This window comes from Protobothrops mucrosquamatus, unplaced genomic scaffold (assembly GCF_001527695.2).
Source record: "Protobothrops mucrosquamatus isolate PMUCROS unplaced genomic scaffold, P.Mucros_1.0 scaffold966, whole genome shotgun sequence".
NCBI classification, from domain to species: domain Eukaryota; kingdom Metazoa; phylum Chordata; class Lepidosauria; order Squamata; family Viperidae; genus Protobothrops; species Protobothrops mucrosquamatus.
In genome coordinates, this window is record NW_015387209.1 from 471,608 (window position 1) to 482,247 (window position 10,640).

Sequence of the window (10,640 nt, forward strand, 5' to 3'; positions counted from 1 at the left end):
TTTTTTTTACCAGCAACCATGGCAACTTTGAAAATCTACATATATCATACAATTTATTTATTTATTTATTTATTTTATAAAATCTAGTGTAGCACTTCTCTTTTTAAAAATACTGTCTTTGGAAAAGCATAGGAAATGCTTTTCCAAAGCACATTCAATTTTTTTGAGTTATGCAAACATCCCTGTGGAACATTCTACCACTGGAGGTTAGAACTGCCTCTGCCCTTTCGGCTTTCCGGAAGGGTATTAAAATTAGCTTTCCTGATTGGCCTGGTGCCCCAAGAGGGGGAGCTCACAGCTGGAGGTAGCTGCTGGGGTAAGAAGACATCATCCCTGTCCTGTCCATCTCTAAGCTCTCTTAGTTTAGGTTTAATACAGTTTTAATTATATTTTAATCTATGTAGTTTTAATATTTTTATTATTTTTATTTGTTTTGTAACTTAAAAGCTGCCCAGAGTCACCTTGTAGGGAAAATATAGTATAAAAATTTAATAAATAACATAAATAAAAATAAATAATATAAATTTGCAGAAGTGTTCCTAAGAGGATATTCACACAAATGCAGAAGACCTCTGAAAGCACTCGAAGCAGCCAAGCCTTCAGGAGGATGAGGCTGCCCGAACAATTCAATGATTGGCTTCACATGGTTTATCAGTCACAACAACACCATAAATAAAATGTTGCTTCAAATTATTTGCTGAAACCTGTTAATCTTCATTTATGCCAAAGAGTTCCAAATGAACTGGAATTAATTAGATATGATCCACTTAAGCAACAAAATTTCCATTTAGAAAACAAAATATTCAGTATTTTGCATATATTGAAACCAAATTTATGACTTAATGAGGCTAACTTCCTTCAGCATATAACAGACTAATTTGCCCTATACAGCAGGCTGTGAGAAGGTTTAACACATTTATATTTTTAAATCACTCAATTTTATATAATATAAACTTTAGATTGTGATGCATTGAAATAAGCTAAGTTTATAAATGATTACCAGTGTGGATTCAGACAACATAATAAGTCATATTTAATCACACACAAAAGTGAATGCTTCTGAAGTCTTTTCTTATGCACATACTGGAGCAGATGAGACAAGGCTGAGTTCAATGATGTATGATTTTTTGATATCTGAATTCAACTCTTATAAATAATATTTTCCTACTTTTTTCTCATTTATAGAATTTCCTATAAGCTTTAGGAGTTATGTATCTTATGGTATCTCCTCAGAAGTAACAAATGGAATGTAATTTTGTAATAACAGTCTTAAAGGTACAACGTATCTATTTCCTAGTTCAACCAATACATTCCCACCTCCCAATGAAATACATATATGAAGTACATGAAAGCCTGCTGATGACTTAATGAACTGATGTATGAAAAAGGACTTACCCACACATTCAGCATTTTCACATCTCCTTTATTACACAATTAAACCGAGAAATCTTTAACCACATTTTTTTAAAATTAGAGAAATATCTGGGCTGATTTCTGGACAAGATACAAAACATGGTTTATATAACATAAAACCAGTCCCCTTGAACTGGTCACCATACAGCAAGTGTTATAGGATATTTTATTTGATACTGTATTCAACAAAATGGCTCTTACCATGGCCTTGGCCTGGACTGAAAGAAAGTTGGTGTAATTCTTTGGTTGGAGTAAGATGCCCTTCTTTCCCGTGACGCTGGCTCATTTTTCCTGGAGTAGAAGTATGAGATTCATCACTGCTTGCTACTGCAGCTGTAAAATAAACATAAAAATGACGAGTGATATTTTACTGAATACAGTAGAAATTGTCTCCACCCTAAGGAATTTAAGTGCTAAAATGCAACACAGAAAAAGGAAGGAAATGAAAGCTGAAGTAAAAAGGCAAGTAATATGTGAATCCCTCAGCTACATATTGTAAAACTGATTTGTAATAAGGCCTATTGAGAAAAAAGTTTCACTGTAAACTATCAGTTTTAAAGATCATAGTTTAAGCGGGATTTGAGAATGTATAAGGGTGAATAAAGAAGTAGTAGACTGTTAAAATGGTGCTGGAGCTCCATCAGGAAATATGTAAATAGAAAGAAGGGAAAACATTGTTTTAGAAACAAAAATAGGACATTGATTTATGTTCGACAATGGTAAAAAAAGTTACATAGAAATATTACCCACTGATATCCACTCAGAAAAATTAGAAAATTGAATGGTGGTATATCCGTGCTTTTGAATACTTAAAGTGGAAAAGTGAGATAATTTTAAATTATTTGATTGAAAAATGTTCAACATAAGGGTTACATGCTTTGTTTCTAAATTCAGCTCATCTTCCTTCTTTTTAAATCAATGTTACAAAGGCCTGATTAACTGGACATGATATCTTTGGTCTAATATATCTGGAGGGCATGAAAGAAGCATGGGGTAACATGAATGAAGTAATTGCAAGGTGATTTCCTTTCATATTATAGTAGTAACTTTTCTTTGATCTGCAGGTCCAATTTAAATCATTATAAAAACATAGCATTTTAATATTGCTTCATATCATTATTTTCTGTTATCTTTAAAACTGAAGTTTCCTAAAACTGAATTTATGAAAATTATCAAACTATGTACATAATGTATAGTCAGCATGCATACTCAATAATCAACACCCCTCCCTTCTAATTACCAATTCTATACATAAAATTCCTTAAGCAATGTGTTTGAGATTCTAAACTAAAAAGCTATAAATTGTATAGATTTATCAATCCAAAATCTAATTCCCAAACACATATTTTTGAATTTTTTGTGATGTTAATCCTCTTTTTCTCTCAATACAACTGCTTGATAATTTTTCCTTCTTCTGATTTTACAGTCACAGTGCCCTCTAGAGACATTACAAAAAAATGTAAGTTTCCTAAATTCTCAATTACTAGATTGGGCTCCACAGATGGAAAATCTCACAGCTCTTGAAGCTGTCATGCCGAATATAATCCAAAAGCCCTATTTATAACAATAACTAACAAATTAAATACTAGAGCGGAAATAGTATTTTCAGAAAAAGCAACATGTTATCAGTTTACTTTGCATTGCCTTTCCTCTTTCTTTTCAGTCTCATCCTCTCATTGCAAAGTAGCGAAAGCAGAGTATGTATAATAATTTTGGGAGTCTATGAAACAAATTATTCCAGGGAGGTAATGATTAAAGCAAAGGACTAACCAGACCACATTATTCTTCATTCTTACATTGCTTTTTGTATTTCAGATATCAGAAAAATTACAAGTCTTGAAATGTCAACATTTGCATAAAACTAAAGTGTGTGTGATTTATAATATTTCTTTTTACAAATGGACGAAATAGTAGATACAGCTAAGAGTAATGCACAGTATGCTGGGAGGTAAGGCTCTGAAGTGAGTCAGTCAAGGAAGTCAGCTCTTTTAGAAATAGAAATTCCAAATCCAAAATCTCAAAAGAAGGCAATGATAAACTTATAGTCCTGTGAGGGAAATATATGGGCAAGGCTGAAGAATTTAGTCATGTTTGGGTGCCAGATGCCTCTCTAAAAAGAAGACATTCTTATAGCTACTGGGAAAGCACTTCCATGAATATACTTCTAAGTGATGCCATGATCAGAGTTCATGTAGTCTTCTACTTAAAACAGTTTAGTTAGTGACCATTCAAAGTTACAATGGCACTGAAAAAGTGATTTATGACTGTTTTTCACATTTACAGCTGTTGCAGTATCTCCACGGTCATGTGATCAAAATTCAGACACTTGACAATGGACTCATATTTATGATCACAGCATCCTGGGATCATGTGATCACCTTTTGTGACCTTCTGACAAGAGAAGTCAATGGGGAAGCCAGACTCATTTAACAACCGTGTCACTAACTTAACGAATGCAGTGATTCACTTAATAACAGTGACAAGAAAGGTCATAAAATGGGGCAAAATTCACTTAACATATGTCTCAATAAAAGAAATGTTGGGCTCAACTGTGGTTGTAAGTTGAGCACAACCTGTACTATCAATGATGCTGCCAGGACTAAAGGAACTTTACATTTCATTTTATGTATATACAGGTATGTATTTATATAGTATGCATTTGTTCATTATATTTCATTTTACAAAGATAAATATACAGGTAATCCTCAAGTAACTAATGTAATAGAACCTGCTAATTACATTCATAATCTGAGGATTCCCTCCCTGCTTTCCCCAACACATTCGTTAATTGAATGTGCAGGTTGTTAAGTGAACAAGAGGTATCTTGGCTGGAAAAGACCATGGGCAGCCTAGTGCTGGAACAGGCCCCCTGCTTAGACACCCAAGACTTCCCCTGACTCACTGAGATACCCCACAATTGCTTCCCCCTTATCCTGCCCTGTCAAGTCTCCACAGGCACTGGGCCTGTGGAGGCTCATTTACCTTGAGAACATCTCCAAGATCAAGTGAGTTGTCTCTTCTCCAACCTCTCTGTTGTGGTTTCTTTGCCTGCTGCTGGAGCTCCAATAGCAGAGTGATGAGATCAGAGGCAGAACGGGATGAGCATGCCCTGCTCAGCTTGACTGACACACTGAGGCTACCTGCGCAGGACACAACATCTGTTTTGGAGCACCAGGCAGCCTCATTGAGTCTGAAGAAGTGCGACATTGTATCCCCTAAGGCTTCCAGTTTCCGTGCCAAAAGCCGTGCAGAAAATGGAGGCATGCAGGGGCGCTCTCTGTTGTCTGCTCCACAAGGTTTTGCAAAGTGGATGGAAGATGTTGGGGACCCGATCTTGCGCTACGTCAGGCCTCCATCCCTTTTGCAGAAGTTTTTGTTGCAGAGAATGGAGGCCTGATGTAGCGTGAGATCTTGGAAGCCTTCAGGGATGCGATCTTGTATTTCTTCAGATTTACCGAGGCTGCCCGGTACTCCAAAAGCAGATTGCATATTCTGTGTAGGCAGCCTTGGTACAGTGAGGGAAAAAACTATTTGATCCCCTTCTGATTTTGTATGTTTGCTCACTGACAAAGAAATGATCAGTCTATAATTTTAATGGTAGGTTTATTTTAATAGTGAGAGACAGAATAACAACAAAAAAATCTCCAGAAAAACGCATTTCAAAAAAGTTATAAATTGATTTGCATTTTAATGAATGAAATAAGTATTTGACCTCTTCGCAAAACATGACTTAGTATGTGATGGCAAAACCCTTGTTGGCAATCACAGAGGTCATACGTTACTTGTAGTTAGCCACCAGGTTTCCACGCACATCTCGGGGGGGATTTTGTCTCACTCCTCTTTGCAGATCCTTTCAAAGTCATTAAGGTTTTGAGGCTGACATTTGCAGCTTGAACCTTCAGCTCCCTCCACAGATTTTCTATGGGATTAAGGTATGGAGACTGGCTAGACCACTCCAGGACTTTAATGTGCTTCTTCTTGAGCCACTCCTTTGTTGCTTTGGCCATGTGTTTTGGGTCATTGCCATGCTGGAATACCCATCCATGACAAATTTTCAATGCTCTGGCTGAAGAAAGGAGGTTCTCACCCAAGATTTGACGGTACATGGCTCCGTCCGTCATCCCTCTGATGTGGTGACGTTGTCCTGTCCCCTTAGCAGAAAAACATCCCCAAAGCATAATGTTTCCACTTCCATGTTTGATGGTGGGGATGGTGTTCTTGGGGTCATAGGCAGCATTCCTCCTCCTCCTCCAAACACGGCAAGTTGAGTTGATGCCAAAGAGCTCAATTTTGGTCTCATCTGACCACAACACTTTCACCCAGTTCTCCTCTGAATCATTCAGATGTTCATTGGCAAACTTCATACGGGCCTGTACATGTTTTTTCTTGAGCAGGGGGCGCTGCAGAATTTCAGTCCTTTACGGCGTAATGTGTTACCAATTGTTTTGTTGGTGACTAAGGTCCCAGCTGCCTTGAGATCATTGACAAGATCCTCCTGTGCACTTCTGGGCTGATTCCTCACAGTTCTCATGATCATTGAAATTCCATGCGGTGAGATATTGCATGGAGCCCCAGACCAAGGGAGATTGTCAGTTATTTTGTGTTTCTTCCATTTGCGAATAATCGCACCAACTGTTGTTACCTTCTCACCAAGCTGCTTGGCGATAGTCTTGTAGCCCATTCCAGCCTTATGTAGGTCTACAATCTTGTCCCTGACATCCTTGTCATGGTGGAGAGTTTGGAATCTGATTGATTGCTTCTATGGACAGGTGTCTTTTATACAGGTAACAAGCTGAGATTAGGAGCATTCCCTTTAAGAGAGTGCTCCTAATCTCAGCTCGTTACCTGTATAAAAGACACCTGGGAGGCAGAAATCTTGCTGATTGATAGTGGATCAAATACTTAATTAACTCATTAAAATGCAAATCAATTTATAATTTTTTTGAAATGCATTCTTCTGGATTTTTTGTTGTTATTCTGTCTCTCACTGTTAAAATAAACCTACCATTAAAATTATAGACTGATCATTTCTTTGTCAGTGGGCAAATGTACAAAATCAGCAGGGGATCAAATAATTTTTTCCCTCACTGTAAGTCAGCCAAGCTGAGCAGGGTGCGCTCATCCCATTCTGCCTCTGGTCTCATCACTCTGCTGATTGGAGCTCCAGAAGCAGACAAAGAAACTGCAGCAGAGAGGCAGGAGAGGAGACAGTTCACTTGATCATAGAGATCTTTGCAAGGTAAGTGAGTCTCCACAGGCCCAGTGCCTGTTAGGTCCCTATGTGGGATGTGTGTATAAATAGGCATGGGGAATGTTGCAGTGTCTCTCGGGTTGGTGATAAGGGTGAACTGCAACATTTGTAACTTTGGGGTTGTGTCGTAAGTACTTTTAGGGGTGATATCGTAACTTTGAATGGTCTTTAAGTGAACTGTTGTAACTCGAGGATTAATTGGAACCTTAAACTTAAATATGAATCAAGGAAAACTTGAAACTGTCAAGTGGAAATGAAGAACACTAACTGACATAGATTTTTGCTGAATATTAACTAATTCTAATGAGTATAATGACAGGATCATACCTGTTAGAATAATTTAAATAGTCAGCAAAAATCTATGGCAAACTGTAAGACAAGCAAACAAAATGGGAATAGAATGACTAACAAGTAATTGGAATGTTAAAGCTGAGAAATGGAAGAACCCTAAGTTACAGGAAGTGAATTAGGTAACTGCAATAATTTGGAGATACATATAAAAGAACTTTCTTTATGTATTATCTATTCATTTTCAAGCGATTTAAATGTAATCTCCATACCTGGACATCACTGGATGAGCAATGTGTCTGAACCAAACTATGGAAAACAGTTTAATTCAGTTCAAATAGGATTTTCATTTTTAAAAGTATTTTTTTTATGAAGCATTTTAACAATAACTAGACAACCCATACCCTGTTGGGTCATTGTTTCAGAAATATTTCCTTACCTAAACTGAGAAAGAGAATGAACGACGGTGGGTTAAAAAAAGCAGTGGGAGCAGGAACCAGTTTCTTTTCTTGTGGGAATCTGGCAAGGAGCATTGGAAATCTCCCTTCCCTTCCCAGCAGGCAGATAACTTTATTTATTTTATTTATTTAGTGTATGATATCTATAGAAGTCATGCAATCACTGATATACAACACCAATAAAACATTATATATACAGACACAAGAATAAGTTTTTAAAAAGCACCAGCAAATATCTATATATTGTATACATGTAAAGTATGTGGACAGTACAATATATGAGGTAAAATATTAAATTAAGATAAAACCATAATAAAATCACTACAATATGGCACAATAGTATCACAATAGGATAGATGTCATAATTCAATATTTAAGAATGTTAACCATCTAACTGTTTCTGGTGTAGCTGCAATAATATCATCCTAGGTGTGATGTCAGTCCTTTATTACAAATCTGTTTAGGGTTTAACAGTTATGCTTACAGTTGCATAACAAAGCTGTGTCTGCAAGCACATTTTCTGAAAGTTGATAAAAACATTAACATTTGCTGTTTTTTTGGACATTCCATATGTGTTTGAAAAAAGCATATATTTGTCATAATAGACTTTACAATTATTGTTTATTATTACTAATTCTATTATCACTATTATTATTTCATCCTGCCTTTTATACAATTCAAGGCAGTATACTTAATATTCCCGTCTCCTATTTTATGCATTTTATTCCATTGTTTCTAAATTTATTAAATACTCAGAATTTGCTAATACAACAAAATGAAGGTATGGCCCTATGAAAGCATAGCTCTCTCTCTCTCTCTCTCAATGTTCCTGCAGAAACTATTTACTTACTTGAAGTTCCCTGCCATTCTTTGATCTCACCATGATGCTGGAGGTACAGGGCAATTGAGTACGGAGAATGGCAAACAAAAGTATCCAGGCCAAAAGGAAAAGAGAAGGAGGAGGAACACAGCAGATATAATAAAAAGAAAAGAACAAGGAAAATAGGTTAGTTTGAAATTAAAAATGTAACATGCATATCAAATTTGATAGTTTTTTAAAAAAATACTTAATAGCTTCAAAATACAGAACTATTTTTTTTAAAAAAAAGCATAGGCAAGTATATTTAGCAAAGCAACAGTAATTATTAGCTTGTTATTGTAACAGTAAGACTAATACTATCTGGAAAGTCATATTTTTCCTAAAGTTGTTTTAATTTATTCATCAATATTCCTGCTGCAAGTGTTACCTGGCAGAATAAATTAGAAATGAAGCATGGCTATACTTATTTTTAGAAACCTGAAAGAAAATACTTCATCAAGAGATGAAGTTAAAAGTACATCCAATATATATTAAAGGTGAATGAATGAATGAATGAAAACAAGCACTCTGCCTTCAGTTTAACAACAACCAACTCATTGTTGCTACTTGTATTTTTCTGTTGCACCAAATTCAGCAAGTGAAGATAGAAATATTATAGATTGAATAATTAAACTGGAAGCAAGACAGAGACCACTAAATGGAAGCAAAACACAAGCCACTAAACAGAAATCTTCCAAATATGCAAACCCTACAATCCTATGTATGGAGAAATAGACACTTTTCATTTAACACCAAACACAAAATACAAACCCCCAAAACTTGAGAAGGAATTTTCTTGTGAATTTCCAATATATGTTGAGTGGGTAGTCAAAGGGTAAAGAAAGAGAAACTGATAACTGAGGGAAAAGATAACCAACCTTGTTAAATTTCAAGTAACTCATTTTAAGTATTCCATAAAGAGAAAATAGGATTTGGCAACACGTTCCATAAATGCAAACAGGGCTAGCTGGAGATTGGATAAAATGAGGCAGCTACCTTAGGCAGTTAATGCTGAGAAGTATGAAGATGTATGTGCCACATGGTTCATTTGTACTGCAAGTTATCCTGCCCTTCACATGCCTTGGAGAATATTGTCAATAGTGAATTAAGATTCTATTGCTAATATATTCAATTTTAAACATGAAATTGGGAGATTGAAGTAGAGTACGGAGGGCATAGAATTTAGAATAGAGATGGCTGGCTGGCTGAATATATGGTTGGATAGATGGTTGCCAAGATGCAAAAACAGTTATGGAGTATAGTGAACTAGTAGGCTAAGGTGGTGAACTAGATTACAGGTAATCCTTGCTTAATGGTCAGTTATTTTATGAATGGGTTCACTTAACGACTGCCATATTCACTTAACAACTATTAAAAGGCCAGAAAATTACTTTCAGTCACATGAGTGTTTTGGCCACAATGACTTACAACCAGAATTCCGAGCTAAAGTACAGTGGTAAGAAGGACAAGGAGCAGAAATAGGAAACACAGCTAACTGTACTGAATTAATTTTTTAACAGCTTATGTTTCAGTGATGTTGAAAACATGAATAACGGAGAGTTACACATAACCTGAATTTTCTATACTGTATGTTCAAGTTCTGAATATGTTAGCCTTGTGTTTTTTTACTCTGTTCAATGGTTTTCATTACTTGCAGATCCTTTGCATTTTCAACTATTAGAGTATAGCACAGTTTGCTGAAGTTCCTTCCTCTAGTTTTAAAACAATGCTCACTTTCTTCCAGCTTCCCTAAATACATAGTCATGTGAAAAAGAAAATACACCCTCTTTGAATGCTATAGTTTGTTTATCAGGAGATAGTAAGAATCATCTGGCCCTTAGCAGTTCTTAAAACTAGGTAAATACAACCTTAGATGAACAACACATGACATATTACACCAATCACCATGTCATCATTTATTTTACAAAAAGAAAACCAAAATGGAGCAGCATTTTTTTCACAGGACTGTATATTCAGCATAAATAAATAAGTAAATAAATAATAAATAATCTACAAGTGCCTTCAAATATATATTTTAGCCTAACAGATCTCTTAGTTACAGCTAATTTTATTAACTCCACTGATTGAGATTCCACATAAGAAATGCTCTATCTGTAAACCTTCTCTATATTTTAAATATCACTGTCATCGTTTAAGGAAAAGTAAATAAAACTTTTCACTAAACTTTTTCCCAACAATTTCCATTCCTATCCATCTTATAAATCTCCATAAAAATTCTGACTATTGAAATTGCCATTGTGGATTCCCTTCATATTTAGTAGTAGATGGTATCAAGAAAGAAATATTATTTATAAATATTGAAGATATTTGACTTATTCAAGGGTCCAATTAAAATATACTTAAATTTAAG

The 10,640-nt window shown here is 35.5% G+C and overlaps 1 protein-coding gene across 1 annotated transcript in view; it reads right to left on the bottom strand.

Annotated features, from left to right (window-relative positions):
• Window positions 1-10,640, bottom strand: part of OSBPL8 (oxysterol binding protein like 8) — a 98,910-nt gene that overhangs the window by 70,157 nt on the left and 18,113 nt on the right. Inside the window, exons 3-4 of the mRNA XM_015819682.1 lie at window positions 8,261-8,297; window positions 1,615-1,746 (exon numbers count right to left, since the gene is read on the bottom strand). Coding sequence (XP_015675168.1) covers window positions 1,615-1,746; window positions 8,261-8,297 — 169 coding nt within the window. The remainder of the gene's footprint in view (window positions 1-1,614; window positions 1,747-8,260; window positions 8,298-10,640) is intronic.